The 17,954-nt window shown below is 39.0% G+C and overlaps 1 protein-coding gene and 2 long non-coding RNA genes across 4 annotated transcripts in view; 2 read left to right on the top strand and 1 right to left on the bottom strand.

Moving 5' to 3' along the window:
• The window catches only part of adgrv1 (adhesion G protein-coupled receptor V1), a 69,874-nt gene extending 67,455 nt beyond the window's left edge, over positions 1-2,419 (top strand). Inside the window, exon 99 of the mRNA XM_022254557.2 lies at positions 207-2,419. Coding sequence (XP_022110249.2) covers positions 207-644 — 438 coding nt within the window. The 3' untranslated portion in view covers positions 645-2,419. The remainder of the gene's footprint in view (positions 1-206) is intronic.
• A 1,990-nt stretch (positions 2,420-4,409) lies between these two features.
• LOC147799233 (uncharacterized) lies at positions 4,410-16,934 on the top strand. 2 transcript variants are annotated; one of them, XR_015425462.1, is made up of 6 exons: positions 4,410-4,549; positions 6,365-6,774; positions 7,277-7,370; positions 8,199-8,293; positions 14,263-14,338; positions 15,737-16,934. It is a non-coding gene; the product is annotated as an uncharacterized LOC147799233 (long non-coding RNA). The 2 variants fall into 2 exon arrangements; XR_015425461.1 differs by having other exon boundaries at positions 15,733-16,934.
• Positions 13,713-17,171, bottom strand: LOC147799232 (uncharacterized). Its single transcript, XR_015425485.1, has 2 exons — positions 16,750-17,171; positions 13,713-15,907 (listed from the first exon to the last, which is right to left on the bottom strand). It is a non-coding gene; the product is annotated as an uncharacterized LOC147799232 (long non-coding RNA).
• Between the last annotated feature and the right edge of the window lie 783 nt (positions 17,172-17,954).

Genomic DNA, 17,954 nt, shown 5'->3' with positions numbered 1-17,954 from the left:
AGTGAAATATTGAAAACAGTAGTTTTGTTGAATGATATGTCACAGAAAAATAACATTGTGAAATATGAAATCATCTCGGTGTATGGTTATGGCGGCTCAATAGATTAGATGCATGTAGGCTTCAGATGTGTGGTCTGTGACCTGTTGGGTCACTGAGTGTTTGGGGGAATTTTGGCTAAAGAGAAACTGCTGTGGTGTCTTTGTAGTTGGAGTGGGATGCCCAGTCTATCGGTCGGCAGAGCCACCATAGTCATCAGAGCCAACACAGCCAGCATAGCAAGGCCAACCCATCCCAGCACAGTCGGCCGGGCTCGATAGCCAGCCGCGGTGGCGGAGGCCGGCCGGGCTCCGTCACCAACAACCTGTATGCCCCCGGCCCCTTCCAGGACCCGGCTCCGCTCCCCACCCACCACCCCCACCACGATGACGACACCGACTCCCAGGACTTTGACGACCTCATCTTCGCCCTCAAAACGGGCGGGGCTTACGTGCGGGAGGGAGGGGAATCGCGCAGCCGGCCCTCTTCGCGAGTGAGCAGTACTTTGCAGGATGACTCCCAACTTGAGGACATGGATGCGACAGGAGACACTACGCAAGATCATTACGAGATGAGAAGAATACAAATCGCCGATACACATCTTTGATCCCTACCAAACAGGCCAAGTGTATGTAACATGGTCATCAGACTTCCAAGTGAAGCATTTTGGATTTGATCAACATCCACCAACGACCACAGACCCATATGCCTCCCCCCGCTGTGTCTTCATTGAGATGTAGATTCTTCAGATGCACTGTAAATGTGTGACTAAAAATGTCACCATCGTTTCACGCTGCCAATTTAGACTTCTGTGCCTGGTCTTGAACTCTGTGCCATACAAGATGCAAAAATATACGAACCCTTGAAATCTTGAGGTGATTGGAAATCGTGGACTGACACCATTTTTGTACTTCGACAAAGACTTCTCTATTTTTGTATGTCATTGCCGTGAATGTGTTTTCTATAGCCACATTTTTTACTCTGTGTGGAACTTTTGTAGTGACTTAGTACTTAAATTGTAGCGTATTCAAATTGTGTACTTAAATTGTAGCGTAATCAAATTGTGTACCAGATTTCTGGAAGAAAATGGAGATAGCTTTTTCTGTCATCATTAAAATTCAATAACTCTGCATTCCTTTCAGAGGAAATTTATGAGTCATACTCAGTACTTTTGCCGATGGTGAGCAGGTTGAGAATTAATAGGCTTAGTACCTCTTTTCTGATGCTGTGTATGAACCTCTTATATTCTTTTGTAAAATGAACACAGATCACTTGCCCAGATTTTTAATTTGAGATCTTTTTTTTTGCAGAGTTTAGCCTAGCTTTGAAATTATCTGGTACAAAAAACTCAAATTTGACAACAAAACGTTTGATGTTAGTAATAAGAGGCTTCTTTGTGCTGGATAGTTAGGCTGGCACCTACTCTGCACTGGTTTGATATATTCTGAGGTCATGTGCACAGCCTTCAGGATACCAGACAACAATAGCCACAACCACTTGCTGCAATGGGGCACAGATCTGAGCCCCAAGGAATACCAAACAATTCTGATAGTTTCAATGTCTTCATGTATTCGTATAAAAGTACTTCTGTCAAAGCTCTGTAGACATGAAGCATATCGATTGGAAAAAAATTGCAAAATAATTTGTTTTTTAACCTGCACAATACTGTTGCATCCGTCCTGTATTGAAAAAAATTATAAGTTCATAATGTAATACCCGCTAGTTTTGTTCTCTGAGTAAAAGTGTACTGACATATCTTACTGCGAAAGAACACAGTGCATTGACCTTAATTAATTGTTATTTATCACAAAAATGTCAACTGTAAAGAAATCCAATCAAGGGATTGCAATTACCAATATCTCCGTCCTATTATCAAATTATTCAGAAATAATTAATTAATCAAAATTATTCAGAAATAAACATATGAATAAAAAATATGAATAAAGGTTATATATTTGCCTGTAATCATGCAGCTCCTTTGAAGCCAAATTGGAAACTTTGAGGAAAAAAATTAATTTCTGAAGTACATAATTTAATTAATTGAATGTCTTATATTTATTTGACTTTAAAGCTAATTTGAATCCTACAAGCATTTCTCAAACATGGGTAGTGAATGACTAGATTTTTAATCCAAGAAGCCTGATTGAGTTTGATTTTTAATAATTTTGCGCTCATACTCAGGATTTGGGGCTGTGGACGAATCACACTATTGTAGCCAAGCAAAATTCATTTTAATAATCCCGTCGTTTTTTCCGTAATCATGTGGGATTTTTTTTGTTCAGAAAAAAAAAACAATGGAGCGCCTAGCCTGAATTGTAATTCGTACGTCACTGTACTTTTCAACCAGAACAGAGCTGATTAAATTAATGTTTGTATTCAATACGAAGAGCGTTCAGTAGCAATGCATTTTGACGCCCCAATCCACCACAAAGACAAAAGTGATGCATTCAGCTATGGCTCATTCCCGTCTGTCGCATCACGGCCATAAATATTACCTTCGTGAATTTACCCTTTGAATGCCTCGTCGTACGCAACCGAATGTGGATTCGTTCCATGTGTTTCATTACGAGTCGTATTACTTCCACGGGACACTTTTAAACGTGTAAATTTGTTCCTGTAATGGATCTTGGGAAGATCGGCAGGGCGCTAATTTGTAAGGAAATGATTTAACTGGGGAGTTGGGATCACTAGGAAAGTTTCTTTTCACGGGGACGGGGCACATTTTATAACCATTATCTATTGACCTTGGAGACTGTTCACCACATTGTCCTTGTGCTAAGATGTTCATCCACGGGAAGAATTTAGCCTACATTCGCGACTTCTGTATTTTGTACTCTATTGAATGCTTTGTAAACTTGATCCATACGGCATGGATCAGCAGATATTAATTACTGGCGTCTAGTAATCTCCCTGTACGCTTTATATCTCTTGTATGCTTTTAACTCCAAACTGATTGGAAAATTTGTACTGCATCCATGCGGTGGAAAATGCAGCAGATGCCGGCTGTCTGCATCCAGCTGCAACGCAGGCGACCCGGCAATAAAATTTAAACCTCCCCCGATCGTTGCATTATTCATGAATATTTATCTCGGCAGAAATGGCTTGTTTATTCACGACGAACATGTATGCTGGCATAGAGGTACTTTCGGCTTGCTCCGTGAGACCACGAAGACGACTTCTGTCTTGTGCTCGATTTTCAAGAATCGATACCATCTATAGTAAAGATTGCGGTAACACCATGTATTTATCTCTTCTTTGAGTATGTGTGGTTCTGAGAAGAACCACACATACTCAAAGAAGAGATAAATACATGGTGTTACCGCAATCTTTACTATAGATCTAGTTTCTTTCACCATGAAAACCTTTAAGTCTTATAATCGATACCATGTTTGAAATCATTGCTCTGTCGTGTTTGCTGCTCGTCAGCGGAGCAGACGGCAACTGGAAACCTGGGAACAAGGACCACCCTTCGTATGCAAACCTGGTAACACGTACTGTTTGTTTAATAACCTGTAGGTCCCGTCAGAGTGAAGAGAGTATCACTTGGGATCGATCGATCCTCGTATCTAATTAAGATTACACACTATTCACGTTTGTTTCAGATGGAAATTATTAACTGCGCATGTCCCATATTTAGGATTATTTGCATACGTAATGAGGGCCATGAGAATTCGCCCCAGGCGAGTTAGCTGCTTCAAGTCATGAAATTTACGTCTTATTTTTAACTTTTTGTAAAAAAATCACTACCCAAATTATTTCAAAGTAAGATAAGGCCCTTTCCTAACGTGTTTTGTGAAAATAAAAATGAGAAATAGTGCCAGAGTGGTCAAAACTAGTGATTTTTGTGAAAGGTGTGGGTCTACCAGATAACCAGACTTGAATGAAAGCTGCGATCGTGGCTCAGGAGGACTTTTGATGCAAATGGAAGTAAAGTCCCCACTGAACTTTGATAAAGTCTGATGGTTAATATTGTGCCGTACTATAATATAAATCTATTATTTGAGTGGTCTATTAGGAGATAGATTCATTCTTAAAATCGTTGGCTCTCAGTGTTCCTATGTTTAGATGTACGTAAACATGCAAGAAGCCCAGGGAAAATATGCTAAGAAACGGAGCAACATTATGTTGCGGCATGTAGGCGACAAGCAACCAGAAAAGATATTCATCAACGATGCTATCCGAATGCGGACGGGACGAGTTCGGAATGTTTCGGCTATTTTATGAAACTGTTTTGGTCATTTGGACATACCCCTCGAACTATATATAAATAGTTAGCTCTATGGTGATACCGGACACTTGAGTTGACGAGTTTAGTCAGAGTCATCGGCTCTGCTGGTATCTCTCACAGCTATATATAATTATCCAGACTGAGGACGCTCCTCGCTCGACACGTAGACATCAGTGGAGGGCGCTCTTCAGTAATTTGATAGAGGGCGCTCTTTCTCTGAACAACAAGCGGCGCGGGACCATGTGAGCTGAGAAGCGCTAGAGATGCTCTTTCCATCTGCTAAAGTAAGATTTTTCAAAGAGTTGAAGCATATCTTGAACATGTAGTTTGAGAGTTCTGTTGGTAGGTTTAAATGGCATATGAGGATGATTATATACAATATTTCGGGGGAGAGTTTCCTTCAGAAACCCACGTGTAAAAAGTTGTGAACGAAGAAGCAGGCTACAATCATGGAAGGCAGCGCTTCGAGCGTCGGAAGTCAAACCTATGATATAGTACAGTCGGCAGTAACTAAACGTCGTGGTCAACACGTCTTAAGTGCCCCGACTACATATGGGCTGCTCCTAGTCCTACGTCACGTGTTTCATTACAGGAACAAGTTCCTCCATAGAGTTATCACGCCAGCAAAATCTCCCGTGTAGGCTATAGGCATGTGTATTGCACTATTTGAGTAGGAGGAGGCATCGATAAGTTTAAGTGCTGTGCGTGTGTCGAGCAAAAATGGTAGGATATCGACAAATTTTGTAGTCCGAAATATCATTGAAGCCCCAACGGTTTGATGTTGGCATTAAACCCTAACCCCCAAGGCTCCTGCAGTAGAAAGCATACTGAACCTCACAAAATCCAACAGGTTCATGTACTTGTCTATGTACTTGTACATGCAGGTTACTGTACCAAACCTGATCAAATCCAACAGAATGAGCCCGTTGGAGTTTGAGTGATATGGTATGGATGGGTCTATGCAGTATAGGATGACTTGCACTGAACAGTACCAAACCTGACAAAATCAAGCATAGCCCAACAATTGGTACAGTAAGCCAGACACTGCACACAGTGACCCGTGTGTGTCCCAACTCACACAGAATCCAACACCATCTCCCTGGGCCTTTCATCCCAAGTCTCATCAAATTCAACAACAAGTTCCTCAGGTACAGTACCAAACCTGCCAAAACCTCACAAAACCTGCTGTTGGAGCAGGGCAGGTTTTGGGCAGATAGAAATATTGTTGGTCTTTATTTGGATTTTTTGGGAACTGTTGTCACTTTACTAATACTAGGTCTATACATGTAAGGCCCCTATGTAATGTCGTGGAGCGTTAGTATGAGCGATTCAGTACAAAATTTGAAAAAGAGGAATACTGATGTTCTACCCAGTAGAGCTAGGGCTTGGGTAGTCCTCGTCTGGGTAACTTGGACTCTACAAATTGCCTTTTGTTTAACAATTGGATTAGGATAGGTTTGCCTGCTTGTTCCCTTCCAACCATGGTTACAAAATACCTGTCTTTGCCAAGGATAAAATGATTGAAACTAATACACCTTTGTGCTATTGACGGCCATCTTTCTGCTGCATCAATTTAGGAAGGAAATGTATAGACTTACTCATCGTAGTAAAACAAGATTTGTGTGGAAATGGGGACTTTGAAATTTTGAACAAGCAAAAATTGCCTGGGGCAAGTTTCGTAGAGCTGCTCAAGCACAGAATTTGCTTGAGCACGAAAAAAACCTTGCTAAATAAACAAAGGTTACCAGCTCGAATTCTATGTGATTGTTATGCTAACCAAAAGACAGGTAAATAACACTCCAAAACAATATACATCACAAGAAGTTTCGGCTGGTAACCTGAATTGTCAAGCAAGGTTTTTTCACATTTAAACAAATTTTTTGCTTAAATTAAGCAGTGCTATGAAATTGGCCCCTGCTGTGCAATTTTATTTTGCTCATCTTCGGGATCTGTGGCTAGATGAGACACTGCCATTGAATGAACATTAGAAATTCATGAGCATAATCCACCAAAGCGAAAATAGAATCTCGGAACAAGAAAGTCTCATATAAACGAAACCAAGTACCATTAACATCTTTATGTATTCCTCTACCAACCAGCCAGTCATCTTGTGAACCAATCAGCCTACCAACCAGCCCACCAACCAGCCAGTCATCTTGTGAGCCAATCAGCCTACTAAACAGCCCACCAACCAGCCAATCGTCTTGTCAACCAATCAGCCTACCAACCAGCCAGTCATCTTGTCAACCAATCAGCCTACCAACCAGCCAGTCATCTTATCAACCAATCAGCCTACTAACCAGCCAGTCACCTTGTCATCCAATCAGCCTACCAACCAGCCAGTCATCTTGTCAACCAATCAGCCTACCAACCAGCCAGTCATCTTGTCAACCAATCAGCCTACCAACCAGTCAGTCATCTTGTGAACCAATCATGCTAGATAACCAGCAAGTAGCCAGGCATCAGAGTTACTTCAAGTCTATACCAATCATGCAGTGGATTAGTACAGGTAGGCTGCATACCAAAGCTCAAAGGCTATTGATGTGTACCTTTGAATGGATTTTCCACCTTTTATATTCATCAAAGATGCCTGGTCATGTTGAGGTGAGGTCATATGAGGCCAAAGGCAAAACCTTGAAGTACTAACACAACATGCAGATAAAAACATCCTTCTAACTCCATCATGCCTTTGTTGATTTCAGAATGGGTAGTTCTACACTCTACATGTAAATGGAAATAGATCATTTCATTAAAAATAAAGTTAACAAACCTGTGAATGTTATTCATGGCATAGCCAATGGATTGTTTGATAAGTGTACTTATGAGTTTTTCAAAACAAAATCTTTTACCATCGTTCCACTTTGTACATTTTCTTTGACTTGAATTCCTTGACGATTTTCTTTGAGGTAAATCCCCCACAAACTGGCCGTCGAACTAATTCCTTCAGAGTTTCACTCAGCTGATATAAAAATAAATATCCTCAATAGTAGTTTAACTTTTTTGTTGTATAGGTTGACCTTTAACCCTTGGTAACGTGAGTCCATCGTACCATGCTATATGACAGAGCAACTTGAAGGAATAAAACAAGCAGCCATTTCCTGCAAGGTGAGTTCAAAGTAGTTATATGTGTGAGTCCTTATATGGAATCTGTAGATTTCATAATATTGACTCTAACCTTTGAGCATACATGGATAGGAAAATGTTATTAAAATACAGGGCTTCAGGACTGTAATAATTTGTATTTTGCCAATTTCCATCACTCATTTCAAAGATGAAATACATGTTACAAAGCTTGGTCCAAGTTCCTTAGTTTCTTGTGTCTAGTTTCAATTGCTAGAATTATTGCAAGTCAAGGTGTGTCATTAAAGACTCTCAATGCCATCTTAGCAAATAATTCCAGCCAAACCTCCCTTGACTGAGTCTCCTCTACCCTGTGTCACATACATACAGTGTAGTATACATTTGTGGGTCTAACACACAGAGAAAGTCTTAGAGTTAACCGTGAACCAGTACATGTAGATTTTCCGGGTCTTAATGAAGAAGTCATTCAGACTGGAGGTTACTCCTTTTACATGGGATACTTTCTGATTCATCCCTTTGGATTGAAGCCAAACTTTCAAATTGTTCTTCATTATGCTCATCACAATACTGGTGTCTTTGTGAAGATTTAGAGCAAGGAAATCCCACAATTAGTGAGGGTGAATGTGATGGGTAAAATGAATAAGAAAAGCTTCACTGTTTCTCTTTCATTATAACTCTGTAATTGAACTTAACTGTAGACTAGAGCTTTGTGTATTAATGAATTGCATAGCGGTTGAATACTTGACACAGACTTTCAAACTGAAATAGATGTACTCAGAGTTTTGTTTTGTATTTGTTTACAACGATGCATTTCTCACCTGTGACTGTATTTTCTCCTTGCCATCTTTGCAGGTAAACAGTGTGATAAACAGCAGCATCCATCGTTACCATGACAACAGCTTTGCCTCCAGAGATTTCAAGTCCAGCCGTCCGTTTTCATCAGAAATGTAAAAACAAGAACCATTTGTACATTTGCAGTTTTTAGGTGTCAAAAATATCCTTGTTTATCATCGACCTTTCCTCAAATTGGGGAGACACTTTTTGAAAAAAATCTTTGGCTTATTTTTTCTTCTTTGAAGTATATGGTTACATATTTGACCAGCATCACTGAACCAAAGTAAAAGCAGGAAGATTTTGAAAGTTTGCTCTGACAGAGAACGTTTCAGATTTAACTGATTTTCTTTGAAAGGTCATTGTGATGTAAACTTGAATATTTTTGTAGCCTTTGTGAGCTTTCCAAGTTGTTTTACTCCAAGCTTAGAACAGGCAGTTTGCTCATCTTGAGTTGCACTCTTCCAAAATGTTGGATCATTCCAACTGCTATTCTTTAGTCTGGTGAGAATCCTAATTTCTACCATTGCCATTTCTATTTCTGAAAGGTTGAATTGAAAATCAAGTTCCATTAATAATTGTAATAAATAAATTCACAAAGAAAGGAGTAAGAAAACTTGGATAGTTGCATTACGCTATCATTTCTAAGTTGTAATGTGTAAATGTTAATCATGTGGTTCATTTTATCTTCAAGCAAACTCAAATCCTTGATGCTCATTGGTTGATCCCATTGTTGTAACAGCACTGTGATACCATTGCATGACATCATCATCTTACCTTACAATTTAACTGCTGCTGGTATTTGCCCTAACACTGTTTGGCAAATTTGCTTGAGGATAAAATTCATTACCTTTTTTGGACTAGTGAAACATGGGACGATGTTGTGTTTTTCATTTTTGGACAATCATGAAGCATAACAGGAAAACTCAAATGAATCCAGTGAAATTGTTAAAATCATGTCGATCAGACTAGTCGAAATTTTGACATAAAAGCATGCGCTTTTGTAAATATGAGACTAACCCCCCCAAAAATGTTGTGCAAAGTTTATAAGTTTCATGTTAAATGTTGACAAAATTCTGAGACAAAAGTGGTGTACATTACGGACGAAAATTTAAGATTGAAACTGCGCATAGGTTACTATTCATTGAGTTTTCCTGGTAAACGTCTTTTTAAACTACATGTATGTAATGAGATGGATCCATGCTGTGTTTAGTGAATGGCCTCTTTATCTCTCATGTTGGGATATTCTTACATTCTTGGATTTTTCTTTTGTGATACTTCAATTGATGTCTTTCCTTGTAAAAAGATGTTCAAAAATTCGTCATTATTCCCCTTTTCTGGCGATGTTTCCAACTTTGCCCCTCCCCTGGTGTGGGGGATGTCTTCAACTTGGCCCCTCCCCTGGTGTGTGGGGGGATATCTCCAACTTTGCCCCTCCCCTGGTGTGGGGAGTGTCTCTTATTTTGCCCTCCCCTGGTGTGGGGATGTCTCCAACTTTCCCCCGCCCGTGGTGTGGGGATATCTCCAACTTTGCCTCTCCCCTGGTGTGGGGATATCTTCAACTTTGCCCCTCCCCTGGTGTGGGGATATCTGCAACTTTTCCCCTCCCCTGGTGTGGGGAATGTTTCTAACCTTTGTCCTTCCCCTGATGTGTGGATGTCTCCATTTTGGCTTTCCTCTGTGGATTTTGCAAACATATCCCCAATGGATCCATCTCATGGCTACAGTGTTTGGTACAGTCAAAGGTGTGGTTCAAAATTTCAGGTGTCAAGAAAGTAGTCAAGATTTCTAGTAACATTTATTACATCTTTTATGACATTTTTAGATGAAAGTTTTCCTTTTTGCAAGCCGTGCATTTCTAAATCTCAGAATTTAGAGAACAATTTGGGGAGACATTTTAGCAACAGATGCTCATTGCCAATTAATTTGGCCATCTGATTGACTAAAAGGTAATTTATGTTAAAACCATTACATCCATCTCTCAAACAGATCAACTTGGATTTGCTGATTGCGTGTTAGATTCGAGCTCTAAGACATTTGTGCTCTGATCAGCTACAAATTGATGGCACTTGATGTTTTGAACCATACCTTTGGATGTTTGTTATTGCGTATTGATGAGAATCACTCCCACAAATTGAATCTGAGACACAGACCACGAGACAAACACTTTTCAAAATTCCAAAAAGAATTATTTAAGTACATCAATTGCAGTAGAATCTAAAATGTGAAATTTGGAAACCATTGTCCACTGTTTTGCAGTTCATGCATGATTTAGTGGAGTCATGGAAAATTTGTTCAATTTACATATATTTATTTGTTTTATTCATCAACAGTGTGTATTTGCAGAAACTATGTTCAGAATGTCTTGTGTCAAGGGAGTGGTTCTCACATTACCTTACTTGCCAAATGTTTCCAAAATGTCTATTTGAGTTACTTGTATTTATGAAATCCCATTCTACACGCATGTACAAGCAGCAGTGTTGTGCTAAACATACGTTGCTGGTTGGCGCCCTCTACTGTCTGGGGTGTGTGGCAGTCTGTGGCCCAGGTACTGTGGTTGATATACCTATTGTTTAGTGAAATCGACTGTATGTGTCACTGGCGCTCTAATCCACCGGTGTCCTGCCTCACATAATTGACATGCTATTTCACCCAAAAATCTTCCAAACTCTCAAGTATAGGAAAGAAAGGATTTCTGTTGCTTACTTAAGTCTTTAGGGTCCCTGTATGGTTTGGTGTAACGGACTGAGGACCATTGCACTTTTTTCACCATTTTTTCGATCATTTTGTTATCCTAAGTTGGTACCCGTCATTCGTTGTTCCTGTGTAAACAGGTTGCTTTTTTGGCAGGGTCATGATGACCTAACCTTTATCAAAGAGGACATCTACTTCTGATCTGAGGGGGCTCTAGACCTGATGAATGATAGTGGCTTCTTCTCAGGTGTTGGTGTGAGACTTGGAGGAAAGACATTCTAATATGGCTGCTCAAATTTACCCAAATTCTACAGAATCATTTTAGTTTTGGTTTCATTTGTGTTTGGAGGTATGTTTCCTTGAAGGTGGTATCAAAGATGACATTGGGATTGTTAAAGGAAGGAAAGGTTATAGTAGTTACAGATCAGCCACAAATATCTTTGTGAAACTGAGTAGATAGAGTCAAAGTTTATCGTTAGTAGGAAATAGTGCTGATAGGTCAGAACAAATGATCATCTAACGTAATCTTTGCAAGTGTAAATGTGTTTTACTACATCTTAAATTTTAGGAAAATAGAAAAAAGCAGTACCTTGTTATTAGCAGGCCAAAACTTGACAAGCAAGCATAATTTGAAGAAAGCACTGTTGATAGGATAGTCTATACAATCGAGGCTTAGGATTTTTTTCATGGAAATCTGAAAAACAGGTTTCAGGTTAAATTCAGGTTTCAAATAGTAATGAACTTCTTCCTGAGAGTTAAATAGTTGATGATAAGGACAACAAGATAATTAGTTTGACTCCAAGTTAGGCATTTCTAAAAGTTTTTAATTTTCTTGAAGATAGTCAAATGATAGGATTTATGACTCATTTTTGTCTACTAAAGTTCCCAGTGCTAGAGTGACAACATCTGTCCCTCGGTATAAGTAGGAATACAAGATAAAGACAACATGCTTAGTAAATGATTGGTTACCTGTAGAATTTTAATTTACAATAAACTTACATTGGGGTTTGTAGGTAATTGATAGGGGTATTCTTTTAAAAATTATAACGTTAAAATCAAAGTAAAAAATTTATAATTAGTAATATTCGGTCAAATAGAAGTAACCTTAAACAAACAATGCTCTGGAAGCATTTAAAGATAACACTTAGACCTTCATTCGGAGGGAATTTTTAGATTTTATATCAACATTGACATTTCATATCTGTTAGAGGAAGTTAGGTAGATGTATGTGACCATTAACATTGCAGATACTTGAACACAGTGCTTTGGCAGATTTCCAGGGACACCATTCACTTGTCATCAGATGTTATTCTGCTTTCATTTTAAGAATACATGGATGTGTGTCTTGTCTCTAATATTAAGGAGGTCACAGGCAAAGTGCAACTTCTGGGGAGTTTTTCCTCAACCTTGGTGAGGAGTCTTGTTTGTTGTTGAATTGTGTTTAGCTGTCTAACAATGTAAGTTATATATTTACAGGTGTTACAAAGGCCAGTGATGTATACACAACCCTTACCCTTCAGGTTTAGTCTGAGGCCAGTAAAGTACGCACAGTCCTTACCCTTCGGGTTTAGTCTAAGGCCAGTAAAGTATGCACAGTCCTTACCCTTCAGGTTTAGTCTAAGGCCAGTAAAGCATGCACAGCCGTTACCCTTCAGGTTTAGTCTGAAGCACATTGGATGGGATTTGTTACATTTGGTACGTCAGGGTTTTTTAATCCTCCCTTGCCAGTATTCTACACAAGGGAATAGATTTTGTGAAGGAATTTCTCCAGATCATAGGAGGGTTAAAGTAGTTTAATCTTAGTTCAAGAATTATAAACCAATAATTTGTGTAGTTCAGTGAAATATGTCTTTATTTAGAGGATCGATATTTAGCTCTCTAGCTCTGAATTTATTAGTATGCTCCAAACATGATAGGAATAAATGTAGAGCATTTTCCCTAGGAGTATACCATTAACAAACCCAATGTCATCTGCAATATCTCCTCTTAAGGGTCTGGTACTGTAAAACAATCAAACCACACAGCTTTTTTTCTTCTGCTGAATACACTCTGTTATTTGTCAGTTACACTGTCTACAATTTGGATTTTGTGCTTGTGTGGTTTCGTTTTTAAAAGAAAAAGTGCAGACAAATTTTGGACATGTTCCTCTGTGCAAACATTTCTCATACAGTGTGTGGTTCTTCCTTCACAAGTGGAAACAAAATGATTGACGAGTACTGCACTTCAGTACATTCAGAGAACAGCTTCTTTTTCCCCAAGCATAGTCAAATTGTAAAGTAGCCAGCCATGCTAGAATGTGTTTCTCTGATTCACATGTCATCATCTAAGCTGAAGTTGTTGTCATTTTGATGGTCCAGGACTCAATTGGAGATGGAGTGGAAAAGTCCAATTAAAACAGCTTTGTCAGTTTTCACTTTTTTTTCCACTCAAGTTCATGTCCAAAAACACTTCCAAAATTTTGCAGCCTGGTTGCCCGAACAGGGGATGACGTCCGTGAAACACCCCATACAGACTCAGCAAAGATTAGGTTGGCAACAGTGAATCCTTTCTGACCTTTGTTTTGGCCATTTTTGCTTTTTTAATGAAGTGAAATGCATGTATAATTATGTGGGGCAGGATACCAGTGGTGCAGAGCGCCAGTAGCACATCAGTGGATTTTGCTGAACAATAGGTATATCAACCACAGTACCTGGACCACAGACTGCCACATGCCTCAGACAGTAGAGGGCGCCAACCAGCAACGTATGTTTAGCACAACACTGCTGCTTTTTTTTTTTTTTTTTTAAATGAGAAAAAAATAAATAGGGTCCCCTAGAATAAATTTCACACAGAAAATTTGAATAAGGTGTCCCCTTGTCTTTATTTCTCACAAATCAAAAAAGCCCCCCTTGTCTCCTCCATGCAAGGAGGATTTCAAGAAAGTAGTCAACCAAGGATAATTCTTTAGAGGATGGAGCCAGAAACTCATGGTCTTGGAAGGGCAACAGCAAAAGTTTCTGCATTGTCAAAGTCCAACTCCAGAAACCTTTGTGGTTCCCTACAATGCACACGTTTCTGGTTCCTCCCCTAAAGTGGCTGCATTGCATCATGAATATGCATATCTATGGCCACACCCTTTGTTATTTGTATACAACCTCTGTACATGGAGATCATATACAAATTACCCAAGGTTAGGTCATAGTACACATATCAAGATTCACTGTAGCCATTTAGGGTATCATTGCCTACCTTAATCAGTGACCTTTGAACCAAAATGGGGACATTCTAGGTTTACAGTTTAAACTGCATGCCTGAACATGGGATGTTGCTATCTTTTTTCTACTAGCTCATGCGCCTGAATGGAATTGGATTTCATACTTAATTTCAATTGAAATTGTGAATTTTTTGGCAGGAATAGGGGACTGGGCCAGTCATGTCACTAAATTGCACACGCAAGCTTCATTGGCTGTCAAAGGTCACATGGCAAGGTAAGAAGCAATACCTTACATTTTGTAACCTGTTACCTTCAGCGAGTCTGAATAATTAAATCATTTTTTTGGATCCTTATTCATCTTCGAAATTACCTGTTGGCTGTTCCATTGTTGAAAAGGTGACTTTTTGTCAATGCTCATTTTAAGATGGCGCTCAAACTTGTTTTTTGCTCACGCATTTGATGAAATAGCGAGTCCTTTCAAGACTCCTGATTTGCATTAAGAGTTTGGCTGCAATTATTTGGATTTCAAAATGCTTTGGATTCTTTTTTTTGGCATGTTTGTAAACAAATAGACTCGACTTTCCGTAACAGGTTACAAATATCCTTGGTTGACCACTTAGTTGAGAAGTTGCCAGTTGATGTTGAGGCAAGCAATCTTTGTGCTATTTTCATTATTTTGATTTTCAATTTTGGGCGCATTACATTTTTTACTTATGCATCAAAGTAATTTGTAAGCTGTTGGTACAAAATGTGATAAGGCTATGAATTAGGAATTTGTGAAAAGTTCATTCACCAATTACTTTTTAAATATTCCAGAAACAGTTTTGGGCAATGAGATTCAAAGCATGACTAATATTTTTCATAATTTTCATTGTCTGCACCTCAAAAATAAATTAACTTTGACATGGCAAGACAGGATTAAAAATGGAACATTTCTTAAATGTCAAAGAACATCAGCTGGCAAAGTCTCAACTTGGAAGTAAATGTTGGAGTACAGATGAGGTCGAAAAATTCTCCAATTTCAGTTGAAAGAAATCCGTGAGGACTTGTGTAGAAAGTTGTTGGCATGCCAAGTTAAAAAGCTATACTTGAGAAATTGTCTAAACCGTTTTATGCCACAAGGACTGTGCATGCATTAGCAATTGCTGTTGAGTTACTTAAGGCTTGGAGAATAGAGTCACTGCTATGGAAAGGCTAGTCAAGTTTAAATCTGAAATTGGAGCAAGTTTTTGGACCTCAGTATAAGAATCATTCAACATACCAGGAGTGCACCAGACACTCCAAAACCAAACTTTTTGTTTCATTCTACAAAATGTTACCAGCAAATCTTGGAATAAATCAATCTTGAAAGTTAGAGTTCATGCTGAAGTTCACTCCTGAATCCTGTCGGTGATTTCACAACTTAGAATCCATTGCAGGAGTCCCATGTCCCGTTGGAAGGATTTGTAAGGGCAACTATTTTCAATCTTTTTTCAAACTATTTAGCCAAGGTGTTTTAAATTCAATTATTCTAGAATTCATTGAAAAGTCAATCTGTTGCATTGCTGAAGGAAACTTGTCAAGTTTACGGAATGCATATCTCCTATTCGATCAAAATAGTAGAGTTCAGTTGAAAATATTGTCTTCAGATTTGAAAGTGCTTCAATTTGCTTTATTTCTCTTGTCCAGGTAGGAATTTCAGCTGGGCTGTCCACTGTCGTCTTCAGTGTCTCCTCATTACGAGACTGAGTTCAAGATGTCTTCAGCAACGTCATACATCAATTGGTCCCTCTCACTGAAGGCAGCAGTAGTTTGAAGATCACTCAGATGTTGGAGTACGGAAAGGATCCAATGTGAAGATGGACTCATTGTAGATGAAGGGGAAAAAATAGAGAAATATGAGTTAACTTTGAATTCTATGTATTAAATTTAGATTTGATAGTTTTCTCTAATCAGGAAGCACATGGGGCTGTAATATGGACCTTCCATTAAATTTGGCCACAATAAATTATCCAAATGATATTTTTAAAGCTAAATGAACATTTTAAAGTTTCTTACTTGACAGTGGTCATCATACTGTTTGAGTTCAAGAAATTAAAGCCAAAAAAATGCATCAATTTGATCTGAAGTGTTTATGTCAGGTTAAAAGTAATTCACATTATTAGGATGATTGTCTGAATTTGATTCTTATTTGAAGCCGTTACTTTTTTATTTCCCAAATGAACAAACATTTGCCTTCACCACCCAAGAAAATTAAAATAGAACGCACCTGTTAATTTGCTCAAGTTTTAATTGTTTGGAAGTGAGGCAGGAATGTTGCATCCTGCCTCCACTTCAGTTGTTTCATCAAATATTATCTCAGTAAAAGTTAGTCATTACAGAAATGCTGGAACGACATGAATTTTGGACTGAGAAACATTTTCCAATGTTGTTAGGAAATACTTGGAAAATTCTCTTCACTCCCCATAGACTTTGTACACGACTGCTGAAGTGGAGTCGGGATGCAACATTTTTTATCTGGGAACCGTTTGAAAAAGCTTAAGAGACGATATGAGTGAACTAGCAATTAGGAATGAAAAATAAACTCAACCCCCACAAGGCTGGCAGTAAGACTGAGGAATTCGACTTCAATGTGCCACACCCAGTTTTTCCCGAGGAAAAAAATTAAGTTTCCCTTGGAAATATTGTTTTTAGGTCAGTACTTACAGTAGCCAGTTGTTCACACTAGACGATGATATAGAATTTTGGAAGAAATATTAAAGAAACTGCATCAAGATATGTATCTTGCACATTCTGAGCGTCATAGTAAGGTGTATTTTATGCACGTGTTGTTAGGAACATTGGGAGACTCCGACGGTGTGATACTGTTTGGCTGAAACCCGCCGACGAAATGACAGGAATATACGCAATACTAATGGTCCCAGAAGACCACGTGATGGCAAGGAGCCAATAAAAAGAGAGGAGGAAAGGTGTGGCGCGAAAGAAATTGGATGAATGAAAAGGGAACCCACGGGTCTGTCCTTACGGGAATTGGAGGCGAATACGAGCCGTTTTGCATGCTGTTGTCCCCTTCCACACACGTACACAGAATGGTACTTCGGCTGAAAACGAGACCAATTCTTTTGTTGGATTCCTTTGTCCAGTCTCTCCTAAACAATAAAAAAGATTCGAGGCTTACGGAGGATTAGACGCCGCTATCTTTCGTTACGCTTGAGTGAACAACAATAGGGAGAATTGAAGCAGAAAATCTCGAAAAACTCGCCTTTAAAAGCATTTTAGGCAACAAAATGATACTTTTTGCAGAGGAAATCACATAATAAACCCGCCCATAGTTTCAAAATTTAAAAACTCGCACGGAATAAAAAGTTGGCTTTTCAGGACTGGTGGGTTCCTCGTGAAAACTTTCTCCCATTCGACGTTGGTGGCGCTATAGTAAAGAAAGTCCCAGTCCGCTCGTTCAGTTTTCATGAGTGAAGCTTTGCTCACATCCAAGAAAAAGAATTCACACTTTCATTTATTATAAACTTTCAGAAAGGTCCCCCTTTTCAAGATTATCAAAAGCAGCCTAAATATTTTGCTGTCCTTCCCGTATGAGTCATTCTCCTTCAAGTTAAACAAAATGCGTACCCCAATCACCCCGTTTCAAGCAAATCCTGAATAACCTGTTATTTTTGGCTCGCACTGGAGTTTCTGTTTGTTCATTTTCCTTGCGAGCAAAACAAGGTTTTACTACTTTTCGTAAGAACACTGCCAAACTTTTCAGAGCAATACTGGTTCCCACCTGCATAAGCCAAAACAAACACAAAAAAAGGTGCGCTGAGCTAGAAAAATGCCTATGTGTGTTTCCCATTGACGCGCGCACCATGCATATCAATCGCACTGTGGGCTTTCTATGTTATAGCGCCACCAAC

This window comes from Acanthaster planci, linkage group LG05 (assembly GCF_054643075.1).
Source record: "Acanthaster planci isolate LZ-2023a linkage group LG05, COTS_SCS, whole genome shotgun sequence".
Taxonomy (NCBI): domain Eukaryota; kingdom Metazoa; phylum Echinodermata; class Asteroidea; order Valvatida; family Acanthasteridae; genus Acanthaster; species Acanthaster planci.
Note: the sequence above shows the minus strand (reverse complement) of the source record. Positions and strands in the feature narration are given on the sequence as shown.